The 16,764-nt window shown below is 43.8% G+C and overlaps 1 protein-coding gene across 3 annotated transcripts in view; it reads left to right on the top strand.

The window, feature by feature from the left end:
- Window positions 1–16,764, top strand: part of LOC129812675 (peroxidasin) — a 90,033-nt gene that overhangs the window by 51,577 nt on the left and 21,692 nt on the right. For all 3 annotated transcript variants that reach the window (XR_008753042.1, XM_055864438.1, XM_055864437.1), the window contains 7 exons: window positions 564–635; window positions 5,922–5,993; window positions 7,619–7,788; window positions 11,748–11,865; window positions 12,006–12,175; window positions 13,500–13,772; window positions 15,470–15,745. Coding sequence is in view for 2 of the 3 variants with exons in the window: in XM_055864438.1 (XP_055720413.1) it covers window positions 564–635; window positions 5,922–5,993; window positions 7,619–7,788; window positions 11,748–11,865; window positions 12,006–12,175; window positions 13,500–13,772; window positions 15,470–15,745 (1,151 nt within the window). In the remaining variant the exon portion in view is untranslated. The remainder of the gene's footprint in view (window positions 1–563; window positions 636–5,921; window positions 5,994–7,618; window positions 7,789–11,747; window positions 11,866–12,005; window positions 12,176–13,499; window positions 13,773–15,469; window positions 15,746–16,764) is intronic.

The following is a 16,764-nucleotide window of genomic DNA, read 5'->3' as shown; positions in this document are numbered from 1 at the left end:
TTTGCTTAACCTTTGCTTGCTTTGCCTGTTGCCTTGTCTGTTTAATAAACAAACATGTTTACGGAACCTAACAGTTACTGTACAGTGAGTAATTGGTTTGCAAATGTCATTGTCCTAGCCTTTATTACCATTTGTTCTGAGTTTTGTCTCTTTTAACTCAAAGGTGCTCTGGCATCAATCATAGTTGCATTCCATTGAATAACTGTCTGTACCCGCAGATGGGCCATTCCATCAGAAGGTTAGCCTATAGTGATAGAATGTACAGACGCTCAATATTAACTGTCTGGTAGGGATACATATAGGCCTAGTGCAAATACCTTCTCGTCTGAATTATGACTTGAAGTATCCCTGAAAATACAGGATTGTATTTTAACAGGTTATGTAATGGACAGGTTAAGGGGTTCTTGGAAGGCATCACGAAACCTATTGGAATGTACTGAAACTGCCAGTTAAAATGTAATTATTTCATTTCGGTGGCCTACTGTGAAAACATGTCCATCGAGTCTAAATGATCATCCTAATGTGGTGTTACTGTGCTGTGCCGATGCTCTGCATTTTTCCAGGTACCTGCACTTCAACAACATTGAGTCCTTGGAACCAGAATCCTTCACCCAACTCCCAAAGCTTGAACGCCTGTAAGTCCGCTATCTCCACTTTTCACCTTTCACTCTATCGTACAATTGCAAGTTACATTCTTACTTTAAAGTTACACATTTGTCTAAATGATGGGACGATGCATCTTTAGCAAACAATTGGACATAACTCTCCAAATGACATAATTGAATGATTTGTTGTGGCATGCATATGCTTGTCAAAGTCTCTACCTGAGCTAACTTATTCCAGAGGGCACCGAGTGCATACCAGACTTTACAACGTAAACATTCTGGGAAATAGACTTTAAACCCCATGAAATGGCCTACATGATGCACTGTGGATAGGATGTGGTGTCCGCAACCGACAGGGCCCTAATGTGTTTAACAGAAAGCTGAACTTACAGGGGGGGGGGGGGGTTTCAAAGCAGCACGACCCTTAGATGACCTTTCAATGTTCTGGGGTGCCTTCATGTAACAATGGACAGCTAATCTCTTCAACAAGTCACTTGAGGTCTGTGGGCCATTTTTACAGCTGGTTGCCTGTCTGTCTGGGGTAAATAGCAAGAGAAATGCTATGAGGACAGACTAGACTGCACAGGGATAAATGTGCCCATCGTATGTTTGGCTGTGTTTGTCCAGTCTGGTGCTCCTCCAACACTCCTCCAACACACTTCAAACTCAGGTTCCTGACATGTGGTCAGGAAAAAATCAGGCCCCTACTCAAAAGAATTCGTAGATGGCCCAAAACCACAACTTCAGGGTTATGTGTGTGTTTCTTATTCACTGACTCATCAGATCTCTATGTGCTATGTAGGACAGAAGCTAAGAGCCCAGGTCAGCTAGAGTTATCCTGCAGGGCCAAAGAGTCCACTGATAACACCTGTGCCTTTTGTCTGGAGAGATATCAACTCTCCTGACACCTAACATAGGTGGGATCTGAGAGAATTTCACCAGGGAAATAAGGGACCAATATGAAAAAACGTTCTTATTGAAGTAACAGTAGACTCAGTGAACTATGTCCGAACCTTTAGACCCCACGGTAACTGGACTGTACCTTCTACCGTGCAGATGGATGGATGGCTCACCGGCCGGCTGTTTTCACGCTCTCACACCAGATGTGGGAGTGCTGGATCCGATCTGAATTCTTCCTTCAGTGTCCATCTCTCCGTGTTTACGGGCTACCCCTGGAATCCCGCCACACACGTTCCCAACCCTCCCCAGAAAAGGAGCCGCCTGCACACAGCTGGAAAGGGGAAGAAATTCCCAGATGCATTTATTCTGGAACGTTTGAATGTCCAGTCTCACTTGTTTGTGACCAAGAGAAGTCTGAAAGCTCTATCTATCTCCTGTGGATTGAAAGAGAAGAAGAAAAAAAATTGTGTTGTTTCTTTTGAGTTACGGTGATCGCTAACCAGTAGCGATTTTAGCATGTAAATCTTGGTGGGGCAAACTCAGCAAAGCCACTAAACAACACAACACTAAACCAAACATTAATTGCACTATAACGGCAACAAGCGGTGCCCACAAACTGTTAGGGCCTACATAAAGCTGTCCCAACAACAGAGCTTTCTTTCCAGCACAATGGAGTGAATCCTAACTACACCTGGCTATCAGCGTAGCCTTGTCTGGCAGCGAAACAATTCATTCAGCCTCATTTACTGCCTTTTTTTAAAACAAAGCTGATATGGCTGACTTGCTTAAACAAATGTGGTTTCTACTGACAATTGAGATGTACAAACTATGGCATAAGGGAACGATGAGCGGATAATAGGCATTCCGTGATTTCGATTAAGACATTAATGAGCGAGCTAAGACGGACGTAGTCAATATAACTATGTATTCAGCACTTTTGAAATGTACAGCGACAGAATGCAGAACATGGGCTGCTCTTACCGTATTTTCCCTGTACACCAAGTCAGAACTGTAGGATAAATAAAGGGGGCATATAAGCAGACAATGAAAGCTCTTACAATATTCAATGATGACATTTCTCTAAAACAGGTTTAGGCTACATGTGCACCACCGAGCCAGACCAGTAACGTAAGGTGAAATTAAGAGGTGAAAATAGACCAAATTATTAGGGTGAGGCACATGGGCTGCTAACAGCTTACTACACAACATACACTTAGTATTACTTTCTTAGCTACAGTATACATATCTCCCTGCCATATTACATCATTTATGCAGCAGCATATAAGACATTTTTGGACTCACCTTGTTGTGATGTGCTCACTTGAACAGGAAGGTGGCACGGCGGTCCTTCGAGGGGAAGATTTACAAATCCGAGTTGGATGACCGTTCTAAATGTATTTTCCCAGTCTGAACTCGTTTATTCCCGACTTCCCAGTTGCAATGCTTGCGGTTAGCCACTGTCACCAATACCTTCCAAACCACTCATTGTTGAATTTGCGATTTCCTACTTGTTGTGTAATGTTTATGTGCAATGGCCAATGAGCACCGATGCGTTTTCATCTATAGTTTATCTTCATTATTTCTCATCATATGACAAAGATTAAAAAGGATTTACCAGGAGATTGTCGACTTTTATACATGAGGATGACTGCTAGCTAATATTTTGAAAGTAAGATGTTGACATGATCAGTCCAATCAAAGCTACTGTACATATAACGTGATTTTACTTCATCTGTGGTCAATGACCTTAAGCCTTCTTGGAAGGGCACTACTAAGGTAACTATATGGCAGGACCCAGAGGGCTATAATTTTAGAACCCTTACTAAGGACTGGTAACATAGTTTCCCCATGAATGACAGAACACTGAGCCAATAACGACGCAACGCTCCGTATTTTCTGCTGGCTTGCCCCACCACCACAGAAAGCACTGAGCTAGGCTGAAACACCAGAATTTTGGAGCTGCCTTACTCAAGAAAACAAAAAGAGACCATGTTTGTATGCAGCTTTATTAACTCAATGATATATATTTTTTGTACATTTTTTACATTGTTTGCAAACTGGTATGTGACTCGTAATAATGCCCCACCTGCCCTAAATGACGGGTCGCCACTGTCGCTAACAAAAGTGAAGTTTTGTTGGCGTTTGGGGAAAATATTTCTAGAGATGTATTTATTCATCTTTAATCTGTTTTCAATAAAGGAATCCAGAAACTTTGTTTAAGATCGTTGGATGATTTTGACGAAAGGGGTCATGTCACGGAGGCTTGAAACTTTGTCATGAATGGGAAACTGATAATTTTTCTTATCCCAGATAAAAAATTATATAAAATTGTCAAATGGCAGTCTTCCAAAATTATTTAAATATGGCTCCCAACATTAGCCTGCAGGCCTACATCAAAGGGACTGATGCTGTAACCGATATCTTCAATGGATGTCAAAGTAGAAATATCAAGTAATCCATATAGAATATATGCACATTCCTCATGAGTCACTAACTTTATGTGTTTGTTTACACTGTGACATAGGAATAAAGGTAATATTCTATTGGAAATATGCATACATAAAGTAAAATATTTTGGTATTTGTTTCATTAGTACATTGGTGATATATTTCCAAAAATGTTTTGTATGTCAGCAATTAAGTTTTCAAGATACACTACCATTCAAAAGTTTGGGGTCACTTAGAAATGTCCTTGTTTTCCATGAAAACATACATGAAATTATTTGCAAAATGAATAGGAAATATAGTCAAGACATTGACAAGGATATAAAAAATGATTTTTTTATTTAAATAATAATTGTGTCCTTCAAACTTTGCTTTCGTCAAAGAATCCTCCATTTGCAGAAAATACAGCCTTGCAGACTTTTGGCATTCTAATCAATTTGTTTAGGTATTCTGAAGATATTGCTTCCTGAAGCACCTCCCACAAGTTGGATTGGCTTGTTGGGCACTTCTTACGTACCATACGGTCAAGCTGCTCCCACAACAGCTCAATAGGGTTGAGATCTGGTGACTGTGCTGGCCACTCCATTATAGACAGAATACCAGTTGACTGCTTCTTCCATAAATAGTTCTTGCATAGTTTGGAGCTGTGCTTTGGGTCATTGTTCTGTTGTAGGAGGAAATTGGCTCCAATTAAGCGCCGTCCACAGGGTATGGCATGGCGTTGCAAAATGGAGTGATAGCCTTCCTTCTTCAAGATCCATTTTACCCTGTACAAATCTCCCACTTTGCCACCACCAAAGCACCCCCAGACCAGCACATTGCCTCCACCATGCTTGACAGATGGCGTCAAGCATTCCTCCAGCATCTTTTCATTTTTTCTGCGTCTCACGAATGTTCTTCTTTGTGATCCGAACACCTCAAACTTAGATTTGTCTGTCCATAACACTTTGCCAATCTTCCTCTGTCCAGTGACTGTTCTTTTGCCCATTTTAATCTTTCCTTTTTTTTGGCCAGTCTGAGATATGGCTTTTTCTTTGCAACTCTGCCTAGAAGGCCAGCATCCCGGAGTCGGCTCTTTACTGTTGACGTTGAGACTGGTGTTTTGCGGGTACTAGGAGTAGTACACATTACTAGTACGAGATCTTCAGTTTCTTGGTAATTTCTCGCATGGAATAGCCTTCATTTCTTAGAACAAGAATAGACTGATGCGTTTCAGAAGAAAGTTATTTGTTTCTGGCCATTTTGAGCCTGTAATCGAACCCACAAATGCTGATGCTCCAGATACTCAACTAGTTTAAAGAAGGCCAGTTTAATTGTTTCTTTAATCAGCACAGCAGTTTTCAGCTAACATAATTGCAAAAGGGTTTTCCAATGATCAATTAGCCTTTTAAAATGGTAAACTTGGATTAGCTAACACAGCGTGCCATTGGAACACAGGAGTGATTGTTGCTGATAATGGGCCTCTGTACGCCTATGTAGGTATTCCATAAAAAATCTGCTGTTTCCAGCTACAATAGTCATTTACAACATTAACAATGTCTACAATGTATTTCTGATCAATTTGATGTTATTTTAATGGGGGGAAAAAATAGTTTTCTTTCAAAAACAAGGACATGTCTTAGTGACCCCAAACTTTTGAACGGTAGTGTATATAACTTAAAAAATACAGAAATACAGCCGATATGGTGCATTTTGTATCATATGATGCGAAATGTATCATACCGTCTGTATTTCTGTCTTTGGATCTTGAAAACTTGATTGCTGACATACAAAACAATTTGGGACTATTTCAACAATAGACTAATTAAACAAATACCAAAAGAGTTTTTGGATGGAGTTTTCCTTTAATCCCTTTAGAGGGCAAACCCTGTCAACCTACTAAACAGTGTTTCAAATGTACAAATTCCACGCAGCATGAAGTTCATAATTAACTATGACATCTGTGTCTGTCTCTCTCTCTTTGCCTCTGCAGGTTTTTGCACAACAACAGAATCACCCATCTCGTGCTGGGGACCTTCTCCCATCTCCAGTCCATGAAGAGGCTGTAAGTTCACTGATAACGTGCATGGACAGGGCAGCTGTGGTAGATACGCATTGTCTGACAATGTGTATCCACCAACATTAGACACCCATTACACAGAGGGGTCAGGGGGGAGAATACGAGCCATATTTCAACAGTACGCCACTCTGTCTAGACCCCTCAAATTAAAGGACCTCAATGCTAGTTCCATTGCTTTTTTAAAATTCTTCCCTCTAATCAGTGACTGATTTGGATCCAGGACACCAGGTGGGTGCAATTGATTATTAGGTAGAACAGAAAACCAGCAGTACTCCGGACATCTCAGGGTAAGATTTGAATACCCCTGGTCTAGGACTGTGATGGAGATAAATGGTACTGACAGAGCCATGTCTGTCCGTGTACAAAGACCTGGCAGTTAATTAGGAGCAGAGTTTGGCCTTCCCCTATTGTTTTCTCGCTCTTTTCAACAAGACTGACTTCCAGGATGTGTTAGAACCAGAGCCAGTATTCTGTGGTTGAGAGTTACAGTAGACAGACAGGAGAACTGGCAGGCCGGGAAGGAACTGGATTCAAAAGCAACATTTCCCTCTGATTATTGCAGCACTTAGATTTGGAGGATGTTCAGAGTGGGATCAGATTATATGAGATTATTACTGTCTCCTGGAATGTACAAATCTGTCTGAAACCTGAAGAGACCTACTGGTAGAATACATTATAAAAAGAAAGTCAGCCGGCTGCCAGTCTGGACTCTGCTGCAGACAGTTACCCGCAGCAGGAGAGGAGTTCTCCCAAAAAGGCCATTCTTTTTGGGAGTCCCAGTGTTTGGTCGGAGCTCGGCCTAGCTGTATGACATGGCTGGCGTGTGTGGGTGTGTGCATGTGTGTGTCTGTGTTTGGCCAGTGTTGGTCCACACTGGGAGGCCGCCAGAGAGGATTTACACTACCGCCCAGTCAGTCTCAGCCCACTAACGGACACCAGACAAACAGACAGACTCATACTGTTTACGTATACTGCTGTAACAACACAGGACTGGTAGCAGTGTGATCTGTATTGTATGATGTACAGTTAATAGTCCTGTATTGATGTGTGATATTGTGGCTCTATACACTGTATTTAAGAGATGGTGAGTTATACTGAGGAAGAGTAGAATATACACACATCTAAAGACTTGCAGGCGCAGGATACACAGGAATCAGCATATGACAAACAGGTCATAAATAATAACTCTGTAAAACTATAATTGAAGCATTACTGTAAACAGACTTTTATTTGTTCTCCATGGTGAGTGATACTGTAATAATCTCTCTCTCTCTCTCTCTCTCTCTCTCTCTCTCTCTCTCTCTCTCTCTCAATTTTCAATTTTCAATTTCAATTCAATTGACTTTATTGACATGGCAAGTTCGTTATTACTTACATTGTCAAAGTATACATATCGAAAAATAAAAATCAAATATATATGTATATATATACAAAATATTTATATATAAATAAATGGTGGGACCAACAGCAATAATAACAGTAGTAGTGGACATGGGATTACCATTAACAACAACTACAACAACAATATTAATCAGAACAACAATAAATTAAAGCAATAAATTAAAGCTCTCTCTCTCTCTCTCTCTCTCTCTCTCTCTCTCTCTGTGCAGGCGTCTGGACTCCAACACTCTGAACTGTGACTGTGAGCTGCTGTGGCTGGCTGACCTGTTGAAGCAGTATGCAGAGTCAGGCAACGCCCAGGCTGCTGCCACCTGTGACTACCCCAGCCGACTGCAGGGACGATCTGTGGCCACACTCACCGCTGAGGAGCTCAACTGTGGTGAGGACACACACACACATCACACACACCTTCTCTCGCATACCGTCCACTTCACTGAAACCCCAATTCACTCCACACAAACCACAGCTTTCCTAGCCACACAAAGCCTTTTCTGTCTTTTTAGCTGTTGGCACCCAACCACAGTGGTCTTGAGCTGTGACGGGATTTCCCCAGGTGGGTCCCTGTCTGTCTGTCTGCACTGCAGTCTGTCTGTCTGGGGGGGGTTGGTCAGCCAACTTTTGTTCCACCATGAACCCAGCAGCTGTGGTCCTGGGCTGGGTAGCATGTCAGACAGGAGCCCCTGCCACCGCTCTGAGCCCCAGAACCTAGCAGCCTGCCTCCTGCAGCCAGCGTCTGCTAAGCCCATCAGGCCTCTGTGTCCTGGGCGTGTGTGGCGGATGGATGGGTGGAGTGTGGATTGGAAGGGGTGGATAGAGGGACCAAGTCCCTGTCTGCTGTGATTGTTTTGGGGTTGGGTGGGGGAAAGAAGGAAGGGTGAGTGAACTGAGAAAGTGATGCATGTGTATGAGGGATGGATAGATGGGTGAGGCTGGCAGAATAGAAGCTTGAAAGCCGCCAATGGAACCCCATAAAACCAGCCAAGGCAGGGCAGATTAAACGTGTTGAAATGCCTGTCTGGTTATTTCCATTACGCTAGTCCTTTGGGAAAGGAAAGGAGTGGAGATATATGTTTGTCTTGCAGAACAATTAAATGTGTAGGCCTACTGTATACTAGAGGTCGACTGATTATGATTTTTCAGCGCTGATACCGATTATTGGTGGACCAAAAAAAGCCGATACCGATTAATCCGCCGATTTTTGTATATATTTGCAATAATGACAATTACAACAATACTGAATGAACAATGAACCCTTTGATTTTAACTTAATATAATACGTAAATAAAATCTATTTAGTCTCAAATAAATAATGAAACATGTTCAATGTGGTTTAGATGCAAAAACACAGTGTTGGAGAAGAAAGTAAAAGTGCAATGTGCCATGTAAAATATGTGCCATGTAAAAAATGTGCCATGTAAAAAGCTAACGTTTAAGTTCCTTGCTCAGAACATGAGAACGTATGAAAGCCTGTGGTTCAATATTCCCAGTTCTTCAATATTCCCAGTTAAGACGTTCTAGGTTGTTATTATTGGAATTATGACTCGTCGACTATTTCTCTCTATACCATTTGTATTTCATATACCTTTGACTATTGGATGTTCTTATAGGCACTTTAGTATTGCCAGCCTAATCTCGGGAGTTGATAGGCTTGAAGTCATAAACAGCGCTGTGCTTCAAGCATTGCTAAGAGCTGCTGGAAAACGCAGTAAAGTGCTGTTTGAATGAATGCTTACGAGCCTGCTGCTACCTACCACCACTCAGTCAGACTGCTCTATCAAATCATGGGCTTAATTCTAATAAAATAAACACAGAAATACGAGCCTTTGGTCATTAATATGGTCAAATCCGGAAACTATCATTTCGAGGAGAAAAAAAAAAAAAAGTTTATTCTTTCCGTGAAATACGGAACCATTCCGTATTTTGTCGAACGGGTGGCATCCATAAGTCTAAATATTACTGTTACATTGCACAACCTTCGATGTTATGTCATCATTATGTAAAATTCTGTCAAATTAATTACGGTCTTTGTTAGGAAGAAACACAGTTCGCAATGAGCCAGGCGGCCCAAACTGTTGCATATACCCTGACTCTACTTGCACTGAACACCAAGAGAAGTGACACAATTTCCCTAGTTAATATTGCCTGCTAACATGCGTTTATTTTAACTAAATTTGCAGGTTTAAAAATATATACTTCTGTGTATTGATTTTAAGAAAGGCATTGATGTTTATGGTTAGGAACATTTGTGCAACGAATGTGCTTTTTTCGCGAATGTTCTTTTGTTAAATCATCACCCGTTTGGCAAAGTTGAAGTAGGCTGTGATTCGATGATAATTACAGGCACCGCATTGATTATATGCAACACAGGACAATATAGTTAACCTAGTAATATCATCAACCCTGTGTAGTTAACTGGTGATTATGTGAAGATTGATTGTTTTTTATAAGATAAGTTTAATGCTAGCTTGCAACTTACCTTGGCTCCTTGCAGCCACAAGGTCCTTTTGACGCTGCACTCGCGTAACAGGTAGTCAGCCTGCCACGCAGTCTCCTCGTGCATTGCAATGTAATCGGCCATAATCGCTATCCAAAAAGGCCGATTACCGATTGTTATGAAAACTTGAAATCGGCCCTAATTAATCAACCATGCCGATTAATCGGTCGGCCTCTACTGTATACAGTACTTTCGCTCCCTAATTGACTTTTAAGCCAGTTTGTTCCTGTTACATCAGAGTGGTTTTACCACCCTCATCATGCCCTCTTCTCTTTCCTCACTAACAGCCATTGTGGGGTAGGCAGGCAGCAGCTGTCAGTTAACATTATAAAAACTACACAAGCCTCTGCAGCTAATTTGATGCCTTTGACTTTTCTTGCTTAGTGAATCCCCGTCTGTCTGTCTGTCTGTCTGTCGAGTAAAGGCACCAGTGAGGAATGTCTGTTTTTAACATAGTGGAACCAAACCCCCCCCCCCCCCCCCCCCCCCCCCCCCCCCCCTCCACTCCCTCCTCACCCCTCTTCTCCCTTCCGTCCTCTCTCCTCCTCTACTTCTCCTCTACCATCCCCTCCTCTCTCTCCTCTCTGCTCCTCTCCCCTTTTCTCCCCCGGCTCTTCCTCCATTCCACCCTATAAACAAGGGAACAATGTGTAGCGAGCTGAGCAGCTGTCAAAACAACAGGGCCTGTGGATGAAGTGCCACCTCCCTGCTGGCCTGGCTACCCACTAGCCTCCTTAACTTCCCTGTCCCTTCTCTGCCCTGGGCCTATGGAGGAGCAGGGGCCAGGGCTGGGTTGCCATGTTTGGAGTTAAGGGAAGCAAACAGTGTAATTAATGCCCTGTGCCAATGTGGTCTAATGGGGTGGTGGTGGTGAGAGAGAGAATCGAGGTTATACACAGTCTGAGGTTACTGCATCCCATCGGTCTGGTTTCGGCTGCTGGTTGGGCTGCTGGGCTGGTTGGTGGTGGAAGACCTGGAAGGCCCAGAGCAGACAGATTTATGTCTTGGCCTGTCCCATGTGCATGGTTTGTGCGTTAGGAGAGAGCTGTTGGACTGGAGGGCCTACTCTATGCTCTCTAATAAATGTGTCTGCCACATGTAAACAAAGGGGTTTGTGTGTGTTTGTGTGCGTGCGCCTGTGTGTGTGTGTGTGGAGGGAATGAGGTATGTGCACCTAAACGTGCCAGTCTGCCAGAGAGGACAGCGTCTCTGAGGAGGCAGCAGGCTGAAGTCCAGCACCATGTCCTAACACACACAGGGTCACTGGCTGACTTATTTGTGGAGCAGTTCAACTATTCCCTCACATGAGGTGATGTGTGTGTGTGGGCGTATGCCCCTGTTTCCATCCCTGGTCCCAAACAGAGAAGCTCCCACATCACAGGGCCCTCAGCAGGGACAATCTGAGGAGAGCAGTGTCCTCCCTCCAGCCCATTACTCTGGCCCTAGTCCTATCAGACCAGCAGAGAACAGAGACATGACTCTTGTTCTGAAAGGAAATGGTCCTGTGTTTATGTGGCTGGTCTGGTTGCTTTATTGTGTTCTCTTCAACCTGTCTCTGTCTCCTCCTCTCTTCCTCCTCTCTTCCTCCTCTCGTCCTCCTCTCGTCCTCCTCTCGTCCTCCTCTCTTCCTCCTCTCTTCCTCCTCTCGTCCTCCTCTCTTCCTCTCTTCCTCCTCTCTTCCTCCTCTCATCCACCTCTCTTCCTCCTCTCATCCTCCTCTCTTCCTCCTCTCATCCTCCTCTCTTCCTCCTCTCTTCATCTTCTCTTCCTCTCACCCTCCTCTCTTCCTCCTCTCATCATCCTCTTATCCTCCTCTGATCCTCCTCTCCCTCTCTCCTGTGTAGAGGTGCCCAGGATTACGTCAGAGCCCCAGGATGTTGACGTGACATCAGGGAACACGGTGTACTTCACCTGCAGGGCCGAGGGAAACCCCAAACCACAGATCATCTGGCTCAGGAACAAGTAAGGCCCACTCTCCAATGAGGGCAACAACGTTGAAACAGTCGGTCAACTTTTGTTCAGTAATTCGCCCTATTTTAGTTCTTTAAATAAAACATAATGTACGCACATGAATTTGGAATTGTTATTTTTCTCCCTGTCAGTAATGCGCTGAACATGCATGACGACTCTCGTCTGAACCTGCTGGAGGACGGTACTCTGATGATCCAGGACACGCGGGAGACGGACCAGGGAGTTTACCAGTGCATGGCCAAGAACGTGGCTGGAGAGGTCAAGACTTCCCAGGTCACACTCAGATACTTTGGAGCCCCCTGTGAGTGAATATTTTCTATTTTTACCAATGACCTGCCACAGGCATTAAACAAAGCATGTGTGTCCATGTATGCTGATGATTCAACCATATACGCATCAGCAACCACAGCTAATGAAGTCATTGAAACCCTTAACAAAGAGTTGCAGTCTGTTTTGGAATGGGTGGCCACTGGCCAGTAAAAAACTGGTCCTTAACATTTCTAAAACTAAGAGCATTCTATTTGGTACAAATCATTCCCTAAGTTCTAGATCTCAGCTGAATCTGGTAATGAATGGTGTGTGCCTGTGGAACAACTTGAGGAGACTAAATGACTTAGTGTTACCTTAGATTGTGAACTGTCATGGTCAAAACATATAGATGCAATGGTTGTAAAGATGGGGAGAGATGGCTGTTCTTGTCTATTCATGTTCCGCATTATGTCATGTTTCATGTTTTGTGTGGACCCCTAGGAGTTAATGGGGATCCTAATAAAAACCAAATACCAATCTCCCACATTATGTAACATGTTGGGATATTTAAATATCCTTCCTTTGTCTCTTCCCCGAAGCAGTCACTTCCTGCAAGCTCAACACTGTACAGCGTTCCTTTATCCAATTATATTTGCTTCAACAAAGTCTCATTGTATTCAAACAGGGTCCATTTCAGTGAAAGAACATGCGTGTGGTAAAAAACATTCTTTTCAATGGAGAGAGCTAAAACAGCGGGTGTTGAAAGAGCAATCCCCATAGCTCTGTGTGCATATTGTAGAGAACAGTGTGGTTGCCATTTAGGTCAAAAGTCAAATAATTTAGAGGTCGCACCAAGCTGCCGGGCGAACAAATCACGCTGCGTTCCATGAGGAAAGCATTTCCCTCAACAACCTCATTTGTTCCCCTGACGACCTCTTTCACCCCGAGAGATTAGCCTGGCTGTCTCCAGATGACCAGGGGTCATTGTCCGGGTGACGGATGGTTGCTGGGCCGACTCAACTTACAAACTGCTCTGAGAACAGCTGTTGACTGTTTCCTGTTTCTTTGATTTTAAAACGAGAGTACAGACAGTGTACATATTTCCTATAGCCGCGGGCCCCATGTAGCAGTGGGGGAGGGTGTATTATGTAAGGCTGTATTATGTAAGTGTGCTCTGTGCTTCCTTCTCATTTGTTCCACCACACCTGACCGATGATGTGGTTATGTGTAGAGCCACATGTTCTTCCTGGTCAGACCAAGTGGTCGGGAACAACTCTTGGATTTATGTAGGAAAGAATAGAGTTCTTTCCACCTATGTTATCTCTTAGATACTTTGTCTCAATCATCCTAAGTCGCTTCTTCCCTCCCTCCCCCAGCGCGACCCAGTTTTGTGATCCACCCCCAGAATACAGAGGTGTTGGTGGGGGAGAGTATCACCCTTGAGTGTAGCGCTACAGGCCAGCCCCAGCCCCGGGTCTCCTGGACCAAGGGGGACCGCACGCCCTTGCCCACCGACGCCCGTATCAACATCACCCCATCTGGGGGGCTGTTCATCCAGAACGTGGTGCAAACAGACGGAGGGCAGTACACCTGCTTCGCCTCCAACAACGTGGACACCATCCACGCCACCGCTCACATCATCGTACAGGGTGAGTAGCACGGTAGAGTCAGCATTTAGAGAGAGTCGCAAACATCTGTTTGTAATCTTCTGTCGTTTCTTGACTGTTTGGTGTACATGGACCAAGATATTAAGCAAAAATGTACAGTTGAAGTCGGAATATTACATACACCTTAGCCAAATACATTTAAACTCAGTTTTTCACAAATCCTGACATTTAATTTAAAAAATCCCTGTCTTAAGTCAGTTAGGATCACCACTTTATATTAAGAATGTGAAATGTCAGAATAATATTAGAGATAATGATTTATTTCAGCTTTTATTTCTTTCATCACATTCCCAGTAGGTCAGAAGTTTACATACACTCAATTAGTATTTGGTAGCATTGCCTTTAAATTGTTTAACTTGGGTCAAACGGTTCGGGTAGCCTTCCACAAGCTTCCCACAATAAGTTGGGTGAATTTTGGCCCATTCCTCCTGACAGAGCTGGTGTAACTGAGTCAGGTTTGTAGGCCTCCTTGCTCGCACACACTTTTTCAGTTCTGACAACAAATTTTCTGTAGGATTGAGGTCAGGGCTTTGTGATGGCCACTCCAATACCTTGACTTTGTTGTCCTAAAGCCATTTTGCCACAACTTTGTAAGTATGCTTGGGGTCAATGTCCATTTGGAAGACCCATTTGCGACCAAGCTTTAACTTCCTGACTGATGTCTTGAGATGTTGCTTCAATATATCCACATAATTTTCCTGCCTCATGATGCCATCTATTTTGTGAAGTTCACCAGTCCCTCCTGCAGCCAAGCACCCCCACAACATGATGCTGCCACCGCCCTGCTTCACTGTTGGGATGGTTGTCTTCGGCTTGTAAGCTTCCCCCTTTTTCCTCCAAACATAACAATGGTCATTATGTCCAAACAGTTCTATTTTTGTTTCATCAGACCAGAGGAAATTTCTCCAAAAAGTATGATCTTTGTCCCCATGTGCAGTTGCAAACCGTAGTCTGGCTTCTTTCTTGCTGAGCGGCCTTTCAGGTTATGTTGATATAGGACACGTTTTACTGTGGATATAGATACTTTTGTACCCGTTTTCTCCAGCATCTTCACAAGGTCCTTTGCTGTTGTTATGGAATTGATTTGCACTTTTCACACCAAAGTACGTTCATCTCTAGGAGACCGAACGCGTCTCCTTCCTGAGCGGTATGACGGCTCTGTGGTCCCATGGTGCTTATACTTGCGTACTATTGTTTGTACACATGAACGTGGTACCTTCAGGCATTTGGAAATTGCTCCCAAGGATGAACCAGAATTGGAATTTTCCAAGCTGTTTAAAGGCACAGTCAACTTAGTGTATGTAAACTTCTGACCCACTGGAATTGTGATACAGTGAATTATAAGTGAAATAATATGTCTGTAAACAATTGTTGGAAAAATTACTTGTGTCATGCACAAAGTAGATGTCCTAACCGACTTGCCAAAACTATAATTATAATAAGACATTTGTGGGGTGGTTGAAAAAGTTTTAATGACTCCAATCTAAGTATATGTAAACTTCCAACTTCAACTGTACATTATCGTTTTCTTTCAACAAGGAACCATAAGTGTGAATTGTATTTGAATGGTACAGATGTTTGTGTCTGGTATGAATTGCAGGTATCTTATACAGCACACTGTTGAGACAACGCGATCTAACTTGTTTGTGCCTAACTCTCCTGCCGTTCCTGTTGCCCAGCGACCCCCCAGTTCACAGTGACCCCCCATGACCAGTTGGTGCTGGAGGGTCACACGGTGGACTTCACATGTGAGGCCAGCGGCTACCCCCAGCCCGTCATCGCCTGGACACGGGGGGGCAGCCCCCTGCCCCAGGACCGACGCCACCTGGCCCTCTCCTCGGGCACGCTGAGGATCACCCGCGTGGCACCCCAAGATGAGGGCCAGTATGAGTGCCAGGCCGCCAGCCCACTGGGCACAGTGCGCACCGCCGTACAGCTTAACATCCAGCAGAGAGGTGAAACAGATCTCTACCCTAACAGGATCCAGATGTTATGCCTGATGTATGAATATTTTATCAGTCTGCATGCTGTTATGACTGATGTTTGATTTAGGAATGAATTAAATTGTAATTGGGTCTAGAATGGTAATTATAGTACATTTTGTGTGAAGCACTTTTCAAAACATTTTTAATTGTTCCATTATTTTATCAGGTAAGTTGACTGAGAACACGTTCTCATTTACAGCAACGTCCTGGGGAATAGTTACAGGGAGAGGAGGATGAATGAGCCAATTGTAAACTGGGGATTAATTAGGTGACCAGATTGGGAATTTAGCCAGGACACCAGGGTTAACACCCCTACTCTTACAATAAGTGCCATGGGATCTTTAATGACCTCAGAGAGTCAGGACACCCGTTTAACGTCCAATCCAAAAGATGGCACCCTACACAGAGCAGTGTCCCCAATCACTGCCCTGGGGCATTATTTAGACCAGAGGAAAGAGTGCCTCCAACTGGCCCTCCAAAACCACTTTTAGCAGCATCTGGTCTCCCATCCAGGGACTGACCAGGACCAACCCTGCTTAGCTTCAGAAGCAAGCCAGCAGTGGTATGCAGGGTGGTATGCTGCTGGCCATCCAAGGACACTATGTCTATGTTGACAAGTATCAGGAGAATGCCATCTGTGACATGATAATTATACTGCGTCTTTATGTAGGCTAGACGGGAAAAGGGTTTTAATGTATTGTTGTAAGGACCTCTCCAAGCGCTCACAGGCTTTTAAAAAGGAGTCGAGGGTAGTACAGCTCGAGACGGTGCGAGAGACGATACACAACGTCTCAGCCTGCAATCAGAGACACTATGCCTCGACATAGTACTAAAAGCTAGTGACAGACATATGGCTGGGTCTCTCTCTCTCTCTCTCGAACAGAAATGACAGGCTTGTAGTTGTAAGTGGGACGAGGAGCAGAGCGGGGCAAGAAAGCATGGCGCTCTGTAATCCCAGATGGCACCATGTTTTCCATCTAGTAATGGCT

The sequence above is a fragment of the Salvelinus fontinalis genome, chromosome 16 (assembly GCF_029448725.1).
Source record: "Salvelinus fontinalis isolate EN_2023a chromosome 16, ASM2944872v1, whole genome shotgun sequence".
Lineage (NCBI taxonomy): Eukaryota > Metazoa > Chordata > Actinopteri > Salmoniformes > Salmonidae > Salvelinus > Salvelinus fontinalis.
The sequence above is the reverse complement of the archived record's forward strand: the minus strand, read 5'-3'. Positions and strand labels throughout refer to the sequence as shown.